The sequence below is a fragment of the Bemisia tabaci genome, chromosome 2, assembly GCF_918797505.1.
Source record: "Bemisia tabaci chromosome 2, PGI_BMITA_v3".
Taxonomy (NCBI): domain Eukaryota; kingdom Metazoa; phylum Arthropoda; class Insecta; order Hemiptera; family Aleyrodidae; genus Bemisia; species Bemisia tabaci.
The window spans coordinates 348917-366219 of record NC_092794.1 but is presented as its reverse complement, the minus strand read 5'-3'; the positions used below and the strand labels follow the sequence as shown (position 1 = coordinate 366219).

The following is a 17303-nucleotide window of genomic DNA, read 5'->3' as shown; positions in this document are numbered from 1 at the left end:
TTTTTCAATGGGGAACTCGAATTTTTAGTCGAATTTTGAAAATTCGAAAATCCAAGATGGCGGACATGACCTAAAATGCTATCGCAGCGCCTTATCAATCGATTTACGCAAAACTTGGCATCCGTGGGTATTTTTGAATGAGAAACTCGAATTTTTAGTCGAATTTTCAAAATTCGAAAATTCAAGATGGCGGACGTGGCCTAAAATGCTATCTCAGCACCTAATCAGTCGATTAAAGTGAAACTTGGTACCCGGGGGTATTTTTCAATGGGGAATTTGAATTTTTAGTCGAATTTTCAAAATTCGAAAATCTAAGATGGCGGACATGGTCTAAAATGCTATCTCAGCGCCTAATCAATCGATTTACGCGGAACTTGGTACCCGCGGGTATTTATGAATTGGTACTCGAATTTTAGTCAAATTTCCAAGATTCGGAAATCTGAGATGGTGGCCGTGGCTTAAAACACTATGTTGGTGACTAATTAATTGATTTTAATGAAACTGGACCGGAAAACTTTGGTGTTAGGAAAAGAAAGGAAATTTTAAGCGGGGTGCAATAGGGTTTCTTATGTATCTTAGGCTACGAAATCGAAAAATTCCTGGGTTTTTTTCATCGTGCACAGATTCTCCCAGAAAATTGACTCTTCTGAAAAGACAGATTTTTAAGGAAATTCCGATTTCTCCGGAAAAATTCCGAACTTTCCTAGGATAAATGCACTGATTCACAGGTAAATGGAGGTGTTCTTCAGAATCAGCACCAAAGATCTACTCCAAAACCATTGGCAAATCTTCGGGGGAAAAAAAAAAAAAAAGAAAAAAAAAAAAAAGATGACCGGTATAATTTTTATGTTCATGTTAGTCCTCAAACTTTTCCTGCCTTCATCACCACTTCAGCGGGTATACGCCCACTCGAAGTTTTAAAATTCGGTGTTTTTGGTCCATTTTGTATTGCAATATTCCGAGCCTTGAAAGCTTCTTCACGTGTTAAAGGAAAACAGTGCGCATTTTGATAAACAGACGGAACTGTCAAAAAAGGCAAGCAGAATAAGCTCCAGATATCTTTCATGATGGATGAATTTTTTCTCAATTTTTTGGTTCTGGAAGGGTTACATGTTTTCAATTATGCTTTAATTTAGTGCTAGACGATGCTTTTATGACAATTGTGTTCAATTTTTAATTAGAAGAATTATATGTCACCTCTGAGATGAAAATTTGGGAAATCGAGCAAAATTAGAGCAAATTTTGGGAAGTGATACGCTTGACGGTGGAAATTAGGATTTAAGCCCAACTATTAAGCTCGACGAGCTATATTTCCGAAGTCTACACCTAATGATAGTCAAAATAAAGTTTGGTTTGCCCAAAAATTCACAAAAAAATTTTGGGAGGAAATAGAACCTGGAATTTGACCCTTATTCACCCAGGTACCGATACTCTCTCCTACGTATAATTTTTATTTGTGTTTCATCCTCGGATTAGAACTTGGAATTTTTATAAGCTCTCCTCTTTGACTTTTGCTGTATTTAAACGCCTACATTTTTTGCCAGGAACGCATAGTAAGGAAAAGGAAAGACTTTCAGAAAGTGGAGAGAGAGATTGAAGTGCACATTGAACAGCAAGAAGAGAAAGAAAGGAGGGCTCTTGCGAATGATGATTCTGAGAATAGTATCAGTGAAAGTGATGCCGATGAATCAGTCGATGCGAGAAATATCTCCTCCAAAGAACTCAAGCCAAGGACTAGGCAACAAGATACCGCCAACAAAGGGCAAGTACCTCGTAGCTTTCAGGCCCCTGGTAAGTTTTATCTTATAATTTTGAACCAAGTCAGTTCACTTGAGGATATTTTTTTATTTAACCATGTGCCTTTTTACAACGAGAAGTATCAGCTTCAATGTTCACCAAGAATAAATCAGGAAGATCAATTATCTGTTGGGGTGGCGGTCGAAATCCCCGGATTCTGGATTGTGCTGGGTCCGGTGGAGTACAAGAATTAAACTGTCGTATCTTCAAGAAAATTCGCCGATTTTTCTCCCGGTACACTAAAAAGTAAAAATTGTCCTTATCTCTTCTTCTTAAACTCTGCCTATGCTGTTTCCTTGAGTTTGAAAGTAAGGCTAGCAATCTGTCGCCGGACGTCAGGGCCGGATCTAGGGGGGGGGGGGGGGGGGGGGGGCAAGTGGGTGCACGTGCCCCGGGCGCCACTTCAGGGGGGCGCCAAAATGGCAATGACTTTTTTTTAGAAAGGAGGAGAGAGGGAGGGAGGGTGAGAAGGGGGAAGAGAGGAGGAAGAGGAGAGGGAGGTTACGAATATCGAAACAGGAATACATACATATGAGACGCTTTTATAGCGCTCTTTGGCGCTTTACAACGCCTAATCGCCACAAAGCTCGAAACAGGAATAACATTAGAAAAAAGGGGCGAAATTTGTCAGTTTTCATATCTTCTGAAGAGCACCTGAAAGCTGAAGTCAAAGTCAGCACTGAGCATAAGGCGTCAAGGTTAAAGGTATGGATTGAAAATTCCAATATTTTTAATGCACTCGGAATCATTAAACGAATTCCGATGGGTTAACGAGGCTAACTCAGGGGTGAAAAAGGCGCTAGATTTAAGGAAAGAACGAAATTAAAATAACAATGAGTGATGACTGTAAACTTAAGCTATGAAAGAAGACGAGGCGACTTTAGGAAGACGACTTTAGGGGGGGGGGGGGCGCCAAAATGGCAATGACTTTTTTTAGAGAGAGTGAGAGGGGGAGGGGAGGGAGGGAGAGAATTGTATCGCATTGTTTGTATTGCACTTTACCGACAACCTCCGCTAGCTGTGAACGCAGTTTTAGTAAGTTAAAGCTCATCAAAAATTATTTGCGGTCGACCATGTCGCAGGAAAGATTGACAGATCTGGCCATTCTGTCAATTGAAAGTGTAGTTGCTTACGCACGGTTAATTTTGACTCAGTAATTGACATTTTTTCAGAAAAAAAGGCACGAAAAGTACAATTTTAAAACATGTCATTGGCACGTCCCACTAATGGGATTGATTAAAACCTACTTATCCCTTTCTTTCTCTTGTTTTTGTTGTACTCTGTTTAACAACTAACCCTCAAAAAAGCATTTCCCTACGATACAATTTCACAGTTGAAAAAGCTTCCAGTGAATGAAGGGAGTAAGTGAGATTACTGAAAAACTAAAATACCTGTAGCGGTGATTTTGAACAAATCTCATCTCAAAATACCATTTTAAATAATATTTTTTGCTGCAAGACCCCACGTAATTTTTCAACATTAAAATCGTCTTTCTAAAAATCACAAAAATGTTACTTATACTTACCTCCTCCATTCGCTGGAGCTTCAACCTACCCTTTGGTACACCCAATATTCATTCATAAAATGTGAAGTGTAAGTACGTATCTGTCAGTGCTTTATAGAAAGCACACATAAAGAATGTATTGAGGAATGCGACTTTAAGTATTTTTACATGCGTGTACACCGCTCTTTGAGACCTCAAAAATCAAACTTAAAAAAATCAATTTTTCGCCAAAAACTACGGAAAACGGCCGTCTGGTACGCTGTAATTTTCAAAAATTTTCCGGGGGGGCCCCCGGACCCCCCGGCGCGGGGGGGCGCCAAAATCTGGGCTTGCACCCCCCAACGTGAAACGTAGATCCGGCCCTGCCGGAAGTAAGCCTAATCTGCTTTTAGAAAACAAAATAAGCCTCCGTACCAGAATTTAAAGGATATTTGGCCAAGAGATTTAAAGAAATCGGATGAATGGACAGAAACAGACCAAGCATTGAGAATTGCGGCCTTCAATGACGAATGAAAAAAAAAAATTCAGGGTCGGTAGCCTTCCTCCTGGGGGGCCTCAAAAATGTTTTTTGGTTCAAAGAGTAGTTTATGTTGACCCCTGAGCACTTTCCAAATTTCAAGTCTCTATCTCAATTTGTTAGGAAGTTTTGCAGGTATCCACGAGTTTTGGGTCATTCTGTACAGCGCAGTATGTGATAGTTGCTTGAAACTTGAAACATGTCAGGCACATGGCAGAACCGAACTTGAGAAGCATTTAAATTATTTCAGAACAAAAATGAAGGGAGAAGCCCTCTTTTTTAGACCACCTTGTTGAGTCTACGCATAAGTAATCCGAACCACTGCACTATTGATGCCTTGATGCGAGGGGGAGATGCTGCAAACTGAATGCCACGGAGCAATTTAACAGCAAAATCCATGAAGGAGATAATTTCTTCAATCCTCAAATGGAAAGTAATATGGGAACACTTGTCATTCCTTAGTCTATCTTGCAAATTTACGTATGTAAAGGAGCGATTTATCTCATAAGCTTTGGTCAGCATCAGCGCTTTGTCTTTACATTTGTGATCACAAATGTGTGATAAGTTGGTGAATACATAAACGATTCTTTCTACTAAAGACGGACATCAGCACTGACATAATCATCGTACAAGTTCATCATAAGTTTCTTAGAGAAGTATATGAGGACTTAAATGTAACAATTGCAAATGTCGAGTTTACATATTGTGAGAAAATCACGTTTGAAGTTTTCAAAGCTTTGCACTTTGCCGCCTGTAGAACCGAGAGGATCCTTATAAAGATTATCATGAAGAGCAACTCTTCTTGTAAAAAACACACGTTTTACGACCTATGTAAGTGAAAAATTAAAGGAGTAACAGGGATTTGAAAAAAATGTGATATCCACTATTTTTATTGAAAACATTTTTCTTATGCATGAAACAAAGTCTTCAGGAAGGGTAAGGCTGGTGAAACGATTGAAATGAATCAAAAGTATGTCAATGCTCAGTCATGTAATTAAATTGAACAAAAAACTAAACCGTCTGTAACTTCCACAACAAAAAGAAAAAACAAATTATAAAATCTGTTAAAAACTCATCAATTCTGGCGAGACGGCCCCGATACGTATCATTTGAGTGTCAGCTGCAGCCCATGGCTGGTGCGCGGGCAGTCATCGCAAGTGCGTCCGAATCTCCACGGTGTCCTGCCGCGCTGGCTGGCAGAACAGGGGATTCTCATATCTGCTGTTTTTACAAATAACATGGTTTTCACTTCATATTTCGCCGAAAAATAGCGCTGGAAGTCTGAAACTTGGCATGGTTATTCTTGAAGGCTGCAGAATTCGAAAGAAGCGTTTTCCCTAAAAGTGGCGGATGTCACATACAGGGTGTCCCAACCCCTCCCCCCCTGATAACTTTTGAACGGTTAGAGATAGAAAAACGAAACTTTGAGAATGTTTCTGTCTTAAAAGAGACCATCCTCTAGGGGGTCAAAATTCTTGCCCCGCCCTCAGGGGGCAAATAGTAAATTTTTTTCTAATAGTAACCTGTATCTTGTGATACATCATTGGAAAAAACATTAAAAATAAGAATTTTGGCGCTATCCGCAAATCAATATCTTAATTTTTGACCGAGTTATGATAGGTCAAAGGTCAAATTTAACCTATATTCAAAATATCATAACTCCGGTTTAAATTATTGTACAGAAGAAAATAAAACGGAAAAATTTAGCAAATATTAAGCACTTTTAAGTGAAAATCACAGAGAGTACTTCAAACTAATTTTAAGGGGGGGGGGGGGTTCAAACCCCCAAATACGTCAGTTCAAAGGTCATCCAATTTTTCTGCAAAATGAACCAATTTCCCCTAACTTTGCCTCAATATTACCTCGGTAAGTTCAACATTACGCTTTCAAGTCCCCAAATTTCAGGGAAAGTTTAAAAAAAAAACGCAATTGAAACGGCCGAATTTAATTACCTTAATTTTTTTTTTTTTTACTTCTCCCGAAATTTGGGGACTTGAAAGTATATTGTTGAACTCATATTCAACTTACCGAGATAATGTTGAGGCAAAGTTAGGGGAAATTGGCTCATTTCGTGGGAAAGTCGGATGACCTTTGAACTGACGTATTTGGGGGTTTGAACCCTCCCCCCCTTAATATTAGTTTGAAGTACTTTCTGTGATTTTTACGTAATAGTCCTTACAATTTTCTGAATTTTCCCATTTTATTTTTTTCTCTACGATAGTTGAATCAGTGAGTACAAAAACACCTAAACTCGAAATACGAAGTAGAATCAAGACACTCACTAAACTGCACAGTAGGTAAAGAAGTTAATTAAAAAAAAAGATTTTTGCTGCCGAAAGACAAGTATTTATGGACACTTTAAAGATGCAAGTTGGAACAGATGCGCTACCTTCAATGACCTTTAGGTAAATTAACTGTCTTTAATGAAAATTGAGCATTTTCGAGTTACTGAGTTGGTGTGTTTTAGTTCTCACCGATTCAGTTTAAACCGGAGTTATGATTTTAGAAAATAGGTCAAATTTGACCTTTAGCCTATCATAACTCGGTCAAAAATTAAGATTTTGATCTGCGGTTTGCGCCAAAATTCTTATTTTTTAATGTTCTTTCCAATGATGTATCACGAGATAGGGGTTACTTTTTAAAAGAAAAAAGTTGGGGCTCCCCCCCCCAACAAAATGTTGACCCCCTCAGAAGATGGTCTCCTTTGAGATCGAAACATTCCCAAAGTTTCGTATTTTTATCTCTAACCGTTCAAGTGTTACCAGGGGTGGTACGGACTTTGGAGACATCCTGTATAAGTCCTCATACCGGGTGTCTGTGAAGTAACTGAAAAGTGTGTATAATTTTTGAACAAAAAAAGATAGAAGGTTGCGGTTTGTGGCATTCTTCATCATTGAAAGGGGGAAATTTTTCGATGGGGGGATTTTGCTTGGTGGACCCCCCTGGGGGGCCCCAGGGAGGGCAACTTTTAAAAGTCAAATAGCAACCCCCGTTTTTTTAGACATGGTTAGAAAGAACTTGAAAAGACAAGGAGAATGGCGAAAACAAAATTAAAATCGGTTCACTCGCTCCAAAATTATAGCCAGTCAAAATTTTAAATTGACCACTTTTCAAAAAATCGCCGTTGAGCTCCAAATTATCGAAAAAACAAAAACAAACCAGGAATGAAAAGTTTGAAAAGTGCCTTTTAGGAAAAGGCAAAACAACTGACGTCGTCACAAGTTCGGATGGCATTGTTTCAAAATAAAATTTTGGAAAATTCAACATGGCGGCAAATTTGAGGAAACACGAAAAATGAAAATTCCAGAAACTGTTATCTTTCAAATACCCTCTAGTATAAGGAAATCAAAGGTATCACCTTTAATTCCTTTATTTGGCCAAGTAAGAGCAATAATTTGCTGACTTTAAAATTGTCAAGCAGGGCGCCTTCAATCGTTGGAGCATGCAACATCACAGGATTAAGTGTGCTGTCAAAAAATGAAGCCGATGTGAAAAAGCGCTCCTCCTTTGGGATGCGTCAGAAATTTTCAAGGTCCTCCTCTTCAAATTTAACGATAAAATAAAGAAAAGAAAAATTGAGCAATTTCTACCCATAAACTTGGCGAGCCAAAAAAACATGGTTTATCCTGATGGGGTAGGGGCTGCTGACGTTTCTGACATTTCTCTCTCTGAAAATTAAAAATCCAAGAATAATTTTAATTCTCTAACTTCTGGCACTCCTAATTGGCAAGGAGGATACCTGCTTCGCTTTTAATTCCGAAAACGCCGTTCTACTCTTGATTATTATCTGAGTTGAGATTATATTATTGACAGTCTCAAAATCACGATTTGAGGCACCGATCTTTTAGGTAACATCTGATGCCCTACCTGATCGGTGACACTGTTTACGAAGCTAAACTCAGTATGCTAAGTTCCCTTGATCATACCGAATTCTGATTTAGTTTGCAATTATCAGATTATTCTCGATTTACAGTAAAACTACTGTTTCCACTTTCCACCGGACTTTTATTTGTTTTAAACTTGGTATCTAGTCATTTGACGAATGAAGTTGTAAATTATTAATTGGTTTTATTTAATAGTGGTTACTTTTACTGCTTTGGAAGAGGACCTTGAAAATTTCTGACGCATCCCAAAGGAGGAGCGCTTTTTCACATCGCCTTCATTTTTTGACAGCACACTTAATCCTGTGATGTTGCATGCTCCAACGATTGAAGGCGCCCCGCTTGACAATTTTAAAGTCAGCTAAAAACATTTGATTTCCCTAAACTAGAGGGTATTTGAAAGATAACAGTTTCTGGAATTTTCATTTTTCGCGTTTCCTCAAATTTGCCGCCACGTTGAATTTTCTAAAATTTTATTTTGAAACAATGCCATCCGAACTTGTGATAACGTCAGTTGTTTTGCTTTTTCCTAAGAGGCACTTTTCAAACTTTTCATTCCTGGTTTGTTTTTGTTTTTTCGATAATTTGGAGCTCAACGGCGATTTTTTGAAAAGTGGTCAATTTAAAATTTTGACCGGCTATAACTTTGGAGCGAGTGAACCGATTTTAATTTTGTTTTCGCCATTCCCCTTGTCTTCTCAAGTTCTTTCTAACCATGTCTAAAAAAACGGGGGTTGCTATTTGACTTTTAAAAGTTGCCCCCCCCCTGGGGCCCCCCAGGGGGTCCACCAAGAAAAATCCCCCCATCGAAAAATTTCCCCCTTTCAATGATGAAGAATGCCACAAACCGCAACCTTCTATCTTTTTTTGTTCAAAAATTATACACACTTTTCAGTTACTTTACGGACACCCGGTATGTAGTTATAATTCCATTCTAACAATGAACACCGATGAAGTTGAATGACTCAAAGTCTAAAATTATTAAATTCTAGGTGAAAATTAAGATGCTAGCGATGGTGATGGTTGAAGCTCATGTAGTTGAGAGGACGACCACTATTGGGATTAAGTTTGGTTTTTTTTCCATAAATGGTAAAGTATCTGCAATTTACAAAGAATGCTGGATAAATGCCTCTTTTTTATTCTTTTTGTTAACAGCTGAACCACCGGGAGAAAGATCGAAAACGCTGACAGAAAATCTTACAGATGAAACTTCTGAAAATCGAGTTTTTGAATCTAAAAGTTCATCCCTGGAAAGAAGCAGGGAAAAAACTGAAGAAACAGTCAGAGGAGCAACTAAAGACAGAAGCATATCACAAGATGCTGATAGCTCTAGTACTTCCAGTGACTCAAGTTACTCAACCTCAACCTCTTCCTCTTCTTGTAGCTCCCGTAACAAACGATCCAAAGCAAAGCTAAAGCTAAAGGCAAAAAAAGAGAGCAAAGATCGCTCTCGCAGTAAGGGTAGTCGAGATGAAGGTAGCTCTTACTCGCGTCATGCAAAAAGGCTGAGTTCCGAGTCGCACTCATCCTCACAGAGCAAACATAAACGTTCCTCCAGTAGAGAGTCAAGAATCCGAGCTAGCTCTAAAAGGAGCACACATTCATCGGAGAGAAGTAAGAAGCGTAACTTGGATCGTTGCTCTCGCTCTGGCTCATGGGAGAGAGAAAGGCATAAAAGCAGGTCTCACAGTCGTAATAGATGTGGGAAGTCTAGGTCTCCACGCGCACATAGAAGTAGCTATAGGAGTCACAGTCACAGATCTACTCACTCTAAGTCTAGTAGATCACCATCTAGCAAGTACTCCCAGTTGAATGAGGGTAAGACAAGGCATGAAAAATGGCGAAGGCGTTACTCCGACAGCTCCCCTGAGTATCACTGTGGTAAAAAAAAGCATCGTCGAAGGTGAATAAAATTTCCTTGTCAATTAAAGGTTGCACTCTTGTTTTCCCTGAACAATTTTTTTTATTCTAGTGGTATTGCTTCAAAGTATGTTTTGAACTACAAAAACAAAATCGGTTTCATTTCGAATGATACCATAACAGTATGATCTTGGTTAAACTACTCAGTGAAGCGTTCTCCATCCTTTCTGCATGAAATATTGTTTTTTAGAAATAGTAAAATTCCATTGAGAGTGTCAAGAATTTTGATCAGTGGCTCATTTTTTATAAAATCTTATTTTTTTTTTTTTTTTGAAAACAATTATTGCTTACAGAAAATTCTGCAATGTCAAGTATCATAAAAGAAATTCGATCTTCAAATGGTTTGAATGTCTCTTGTGTGTCATTAGTGAAAATTCCGAGATGCAAGCTATTTATTAATCAAATTTTGTGTATTAGTGATTTGATGTACTGGACAGGATTTTAGTTCGCAGAATTTTTGTAAACATATTTTAAAATTTCAAAATGATCTCTTTGCCAGGAGGATAGAGAAGTGTTGAATTGTAATCTTAAGAGCCATTTTTATTATGAAATCAGCTATACATAAAGTTTCTTGGTGACAAAAGTTAGGAGTGAGTGATTAAATTAAAATTGCATTCAAGCAAGGTACATCTGTGTAGAGAAGCGCCCTCTTTGGTATCTTCTGGAGAAAGAGTGATGAACTAATTCTGAGAAAAGAGACTTGTCAGGCATACTTTCAGCTTCAAAAGAAGCTGAAGCCTGTGAAATCGGCCCAAAGATTGCTTGAAAACTCAACTTTACTGCAATAGCCCTCTATTGCAGTACGCCTACCTGGTGGTGCTCCAGTGAATGGCACAGCAGTTTCCCAACTTTTTCTCGGAGAGTGCTGGAAGATCAGAAAATGTAGAATTAGTTTTTCATCTTCTTATTCTCAGTTTCAAATGTTGAGTTTGTTAACATTCTTGATCAACCGGTTAGTGAGAAAATTAGATTTTTTTTGCAGATCGTTTTCACCTCTCGCTGCGCCTTGAATTGAGTAATTCTTATGTAAGAATCAGTTATTAAGTCTAATGAGCTTGTTCAGTTATTTTAATTCTTGCATTTTTGAAAAGTAAAGAATGAACGTAGTTCACAGGAGTTTCCCTAGGTTTTTTTTAACAACATCAAGTCACGAAAATACGAGTTCAAAGTTTCTAGATTTTAGTTTTCATTTAAATGAGTATCGGCGAGAAAGGTAAGATGGCGTGCACAGAGATTGGTCCGGTCGCGGTTGCGTCTCGCCCGTGTCATCCCTCTCGTACGATCCATACGCCGTGTGGGCGTGCGTGCGTTGATAGGGCTATATGGAGCACGGATCGTGCATGAAGGATCATACAGGCGTGACGCAACCGCGGCTGGACGGATCCCTACGTGCACCATCTAGCCTCTCTCGCCGATGCGCGTTTAAATGAAAACTTATATCACACAACTTTGAACTCGCTCATCGTCGCTTAATATCTTTCCAAAATATCGAGGAAAATTCCTTTGAATTAAGTTCACTCCCTGCTTTTCAAAAAACGCAATGATTAAACATTATTAAACAAGCTCATTCCTCACAAGTAGGGAGTATCATAGTTAGCACAACAAACCACTCCCTGCGTGTCTAGGATTTCCGAAACTAATCTGTTATGAGGCCAAGGATCAATAAATATCTTTGTAACTAAATGATACCAAATGAGAACCTAGTATCAGTTCCCTGATGACCATTGACTTACCAGATCATCATGATCAGTGTGACACTTGAACTCTATTATATTTTGGTCTACAAGGTCAGGAGCGTATGTCATAATAAATAAACATGGTGAATACAATCAATCGGATGAAAGGCGCCGCTTTATCCACAACTGCTATTACACTAGCATGTTTTGGTCCTCACATCTACGTTTGTTTTACTTTTTAAGCATTAAAACTAATGTTTCGCTTGAGATGGTGGGCAAAAAGGCCTGGCATATCTCTCACTAAAGTTTCATTTGATGATGACTGATGACTCCTTAGGAAGGGTACCTCCTTTACCATCATAATCTTTGGTATTTACACTCTTACTCTCTCAGTCAGCTCTGCACAGGTTCTCGTCAGCCCGAAAAACATTCATTTTGCAGATTCAAGATGAATTGAATGTTGTAATCACTCCCTGTTAGAGATCTCATTATTCTAATTTTACAATTTAAATCATCATCTTTTTTAATGATGTCAGCACTTCCTTTCTTTAGAAATCATGTTGATGTAAGAGTAAACAATTTTTATTTATTATTTCTAAGATTTTTGCTTCTTGTCCACCTATTTCTCCTGTTAAAATTTTTTAAAATAATTCAGAATACCTGGGGCAGGGAATTTTGAATATGGTATTATGTAATCGGTTTTAGGCAAAATATTATTAAAACGAAATCTAAGAAATAAAAAGTATTCAATACTCATAAACTCTTCCCGAAAGCCCTACTGAACAATCCCGATAACTTGCTTTTTGGGCGTTTTCAAAGCAGCCAATAAATGAACCTAAACGCTCATTATTTTGTGAGTTTGTAAATATCTTTGTGTGCAGCTCGGTTAGAAACTGTGGGGAAGCGTTTGCTCTTCAACACTTGTTATTAAAGTCGTACGACTGAGGATCTTTCAAATCTGCTGCAGTTAAAGAAATTAACTGCTTTTATGATTCTTACGGAAGAAAATTTGAAACTCCTAAAATTTTGTCACCTTCATTTTTTATTGCGGCTTTCGTAACCACAAAAAAATGTAAGGTATTTGGATTGGAGCACGGTGCGCTCGAACTCACTTTAAATGCGACTTGAATGTACATCAAAAATTCAAGTTGGAGGTTGTAGTGGGGTACTCCCTGATGGGTTTTTGGGCAATTTCGAAAAAGGTTGTCGGAGCTCCTCGAAAAATAATCGCATTTTTGTGGTTCTTTTGGGGTAAAATAGCAAAATTGACCTTGGGGCGACAAATTAAACCCCCTCTCCTTCATCCTTGCCCTGACCGATCTGAATTTTTAGTATTTTTTCACCTGGTATAAGATGTGACTTTTCTGAAATTTTCATGCCCATACACAATTTTTTGCCCCCGCGGCAGCGTTGCCAAGTTGCGAACTCCAAAATGTCGAATTTGATGATAAAATGAAGGTTTCGAAGTGAGATTTCCATTCAATTTCAAAAATTCAAATCGCAGGTTGTAGTAGGGTACTGTCTGATGGGTTTTTGGCCAATTTCGAAATAGAGTGTAAGAGATTTTTGAAAAATAATCGCATTTTTGTGGTTTTTAAGGGTAAAATAGCACACTGGGCACGGGGCGGCAAATTAAACCTCTTCTCTCTCATCCTTGCCGTGACCGATCTGAACTTTTAGTATGTATTAACCTCGTATAAGATGTGACTTTTCTGAAATTTTCATGCCCGTACAAAAATTTTTGCCCCCGCGGCAGCGTTGCCAAGTTGTGGACTCAAAAAGATCGAATTTGATGATAAAATGAAGGTTTCGAGGTGTGATTTCCTCCAAAATTTCACGAAAAATGTGCAATCTGAGAGTTTTTGACAAGGAAAAGCACATTTGAACAATATAGAGTTGCAGCGTTGCCAGCTTCACGATTTAAAATTCGTCAAAATGATCCGAATCGCGTTGCAACCTCAAGGTCTGGATTTTTATTTCGTTCAGAATTGGTCATTACAGTTCTTCTGTACTCTATGCATTTAGGTACCATGAAAATGATGCCATTACTCACTTGATGGGTGCAGCTAACTCAACAAGAGAGGCCGGATAAAGCGAAGATTCGGGGAAAAGCGAGTGGTTCGGGTTTACAGATAGTTCTCTTTACATGACACAAAATTTACAAAACATCTTTCATTTCGTTGTCTAGTCTACTTTTGTTGTGAAGGAATTTATTTCAATAGAACTCAAAATAATTGTGATGTTTTGCAAATTTTTGATTCTTTAAGTTGTTGGAGGTAATTTTCTGGATTCGAACTATCTAATACGCTGTAAGAGGAGGTTGAATTCGGGGACTTTCAAACTTTTTTGAATCGTCGTTTTCCACTCATTTTATTTATGTTTTAATTTTTCATGTTTTTGGTAAAAAATTGGGGGAGGGCAAGATTTTAGATAGAATGTTCAAAGTATGACAGCAGCAGGGCTAAGGTTTGAGGGATGGAGAATGTTCTCAAATTCTACTTTCTGTTGATGGAATAGATTTAAGAACTTTCTGTCAACCCAAACCACTCGCTTTTCCCCGAATCTTCGCTTTATCCGGCCTCTCTTGTTGAGTTAGCTGCACCCATCAAGTGAGTAATGGCATCATTTTCATGGTACCTAAATGCATAGAGTACAGAAGAACTGTAATGACCAATTCTGAACGAAATAAAAATCCAGACCTTGAGGTTGCAACGCGATTCGGATCATTTTGACGAATTTTAAATCGTGAAGCTGGCAACTCTATATTGTTCAAATGTGCTTTTCCTTGTCAAAAACTCTCAGATTGCACATTTTTCGTGAAATTTTGGAGGAAATCACACCTCGAAACCTTCATTTTATCATCAAATTCGATCTTTTTGAGTCCACAACTTGGCAACGCTGCCGCGGGGGCAAAAATTTTTGTACGGGCATGAAAATTTCAGAAAAGTCACATCTTATACGAGGTTAATACATACTAAAAGTTCAGATCGGTCACGGCAAGGATGAGAGAGAAGAGGTTTAATTTGCCGCCCCGTGCCCAGTGTGCTATTTTACCCTTAAAAACCACAAAAATGCGATTATTTTTCAAAAATCTCTTACACTCCATTTCGAAATTGGCCAAAAACCCATCAGACAGTACCCTACTACAACCTGCGATTTGAATTTTTGAAATTGAATGGAAATCTCACTTCGAAACCTTCATTTTATCATCAAATTCGACATTTTGGAGTTCGCAACTTGGCAACGCTGCCGCGGGGGCAAAAAATTGTGTATGGGCATGAAAATTTCAGAAAAGTCACATCTTATACCAGGTGAAAAAATACTAAAAATTCAGATCGGTCAGGGCAAGGATGAGGGAGAGGGGGTTTAATTTGTCGCCCCAAGGTCAATTTTGCTATTTTACCCCAAAAGAACCACAAAAATGCGATTATTTTTCGAGGAGCTCCGACAACCTTTTTCGAAATTGCCCAAAAACCCATCAGGGAGTACCCCACTACAACCTCCACTTTGAATTTTTGATGTACATTCAAGTCGCATTTAAAGTGAGTTCAAGCGCACCGTGGGAGAAGATCTTTTCTAAAGACTTTGGAAGCTGATAATTTTCCTCCTATATTGTTTTGCTCCTATTTTTGAGACAAAGAGGGGGAGATGGGGCCAAGGGAAACTTTCGTCTAGAAGCAAAACGCACTAGCGCGGAAAGTTGCGTATTAGCACAACTTTGTTGCCTTCCTTAGGGTTTTCTCTGAAACAAATTTTTTGAGGTTGCACCTTGTGGTTTTGTAAAAGATAGCGTATTCAATTCATGCGTTTTCAACCGATTCTACCGTACTTTTTAGGTTTGACGAAAATCGGCCAGAGCCCTAATTTTGTGCGTCCAAATTCACACTTAGTGAATAATTCTTCAAGGTAGTTGTTCAATTATTTTTGGATCAAAACATTTGCAAGCCCCCCCCCCCCCCCCGCGCCCTTAGACGCTTAGATATGGGTGGATTACAGCTAAAGGGAGAAAATGGTCCTGAAAAAAGTTGAAAAGTGATTTGGCCATATCAAGCTGAGAACTACTTTTCTGTTATCTTAGAGCTCCATACTATAGGATTTACTCACGTGCACCGCAATATTTCTACGATTATTTTTCTTTACCAAGCCTGACATGTCAGTTTGCTTTGGACGTGTCAGGTTTGGTGACGTCACCAAACCTGATATTTTGCTGTTATTAATTTTTCCTGCCAATTTACAATAACAAAATCAAACGAATTATTGAGGTTAGGTCAAGAGGCCACCTGTAAATGTGAGAAAAAAATATTTGCTCACATATTCCTTGCAAATTTCACCAAAAGTTTTGATGGAAAACAGCATCACCAAACTGACATTGAGTAGGCAAGTGAGACACTCCAAAAACCATGGAAAAAACTGAGATAATGCTGAAATTGGAAGAAATATGTGGATTTATCAAGTACACGTCTGTTTGTTCTCCTATTCCGCACTCAGTCATGCCTTAATCCGCACACAAGCACTATCTCTTGAGTGGCCACAAACTAAAACACATAGCGTCACCAAACTGACATAGGTAATATTGAGTTACTTGCTTCAAGTCTCAAATTAAATTAAATCAGATAGTTGTCTGGTGTTTCAATGCATATTATAACTAACAATATTCATTCAAGACTTAAAAAAATTAGGCAAAGCTCGCAAAAGGTCCTGGTTTATTTATATAACAATTTGATACACTGACTACCTACCTCCGAGTTACACGTCACCAAACTGACATTTTCTCTGTTTAGCACGTTGAAAAAAAGGTTTAGAGTTATTCAAATCTCCTGAGGAATTTTTTCGTGGTTGGTGTGACCTGCTTCTACGCCAAAAACCAAACATCAAGAGAAAATATTACAATTGAAAGTTTTGAGCAACCAGTTAGGTACACGTCTTTCCCATATTTTATCCCATTAGGTAGCTGAAATCCACCCACATACTAAGCCGTAATGGGCCTGTTGCGAGGTGCGGGAATTAGTGAATTGAGAACTGATTCTACCGGCATCTTTCACAAAAATATCGATGGTGTTACCAAAACAGCTTGAAAAGACCTCACAAACTCAAAAAAAGCTGTTTTTGGAACCGGCCCATTCAAAATTGTCACATGACGTGGGAACGGATCCGGCACGCTCGCTACGTCACAGTCCATGACAAACCTGGTCTTTTTATCACTTACCGGAGTTCCAGACCACCCGTCCACTATCTCTATCCGGAGCAGGGGCGTAGCTAGGAAATTTTTCTAGGGGGGGCCATGGGACCACCTCTCGTGGTGAAAAGAACGAGGGGGGGGTGAGGAATGGAGGATCTCGTTTTTCTAGGGGGGGGGGGGGCACGAGATTTCTGGGTGGGGGGCAACCCCCCCCCCCCCCCCCAAGACCCCCCCTAGCTACGCCCATGATCCGGAGAACCACTGAATATTGAGTTTTGAGGGCCAGGCCCGCCACAAGGTTGGGAACACTAGGTTCAGGCCTTGGACCCAGTACCCCAACCTTGTGGCGGGCCTGGCCCTCAGAACTCGATTTTCAGTGGTTCTCCGCAGATATGCTAAGTGAAATTTCATAAGGCTCGAATTTTCACAAAAGTTGAAATTTATTCATTTTTTTTTAGAATTATTGATTAAACCTTTGGAGGTCTGATAGCGTTTCAGATGGTTTTTCTGTTGATGCTGCGGTATTATGCTACTGTACTGAAGGTGCCAGACACAAAGAGGGGGCAAAAAGGGGAGTTTAGAGGGAAGAACCCCAACCTAACCTCCTTACTTCCAAACCAAAAGAAAACATTTGCAACGCGCGGATGTTTTAGGCTTGGGGTGGGGTAAAAAATTTCAAAATTTAGAATCACTGTTTCCAGGCGTTTCATAGCCTCCTGAATGTATCCGCAAAAGTTTCAACAAGCATAAAATATCGTGGAAAAATTCATGAAATTTCACGCGTGAAATTTCATTCGAATAAATTTCATGAAATTTTCCATCTCTGGTT

General features: G+C 38.9%; 1 protein-coding gene and 1 long non-coding RNA gene across 6 annotated transcripts in view; one reads left to right on the top strand and one right to left on the bottom strand.

Annotated features, from left to right (window-relative positions):
* Window positions 1-11887, top strand: part of LOC109031989 (uncharacterized) — a 65280-nt gene extending 53393 nt beyond the window's left edge. For all 5 annotated transcript variants that reach the window (XM_019043862.2, XM_019043861.2, XM_019043859.2 and 2 more), the window contains 2 exons: window positions 1545-1791; window positions 8855-11887. In XM_019043862.2, coding sequence (XP_018899407.2) covers window positions 1545-1791; window positions 8855-9606 — 999 coding nt within the window. In that variant the 3' untranslated portion in view covers window positions 9607-11887. The remainder of the gene's footprint in view (window positions 1-1544; window positions 1792-8854) is intronic.
* LOC109031991 (uncharacterized) lies at window positions 10139-16028 on the bottom strand. Its single transcript, XR_002008868.2, has 2 exons — window positions 15607-16028; window positions 10139-10484 (listed from the first exon to the last, which is right to left on the bottom strand). It is a non-coding gene; the product is annotated as an uncharacterized lncRNA (long non-coding RNA).
* Between the last annotated feature and the right edge of the window lie 1275 nt (window positions 16029-17303).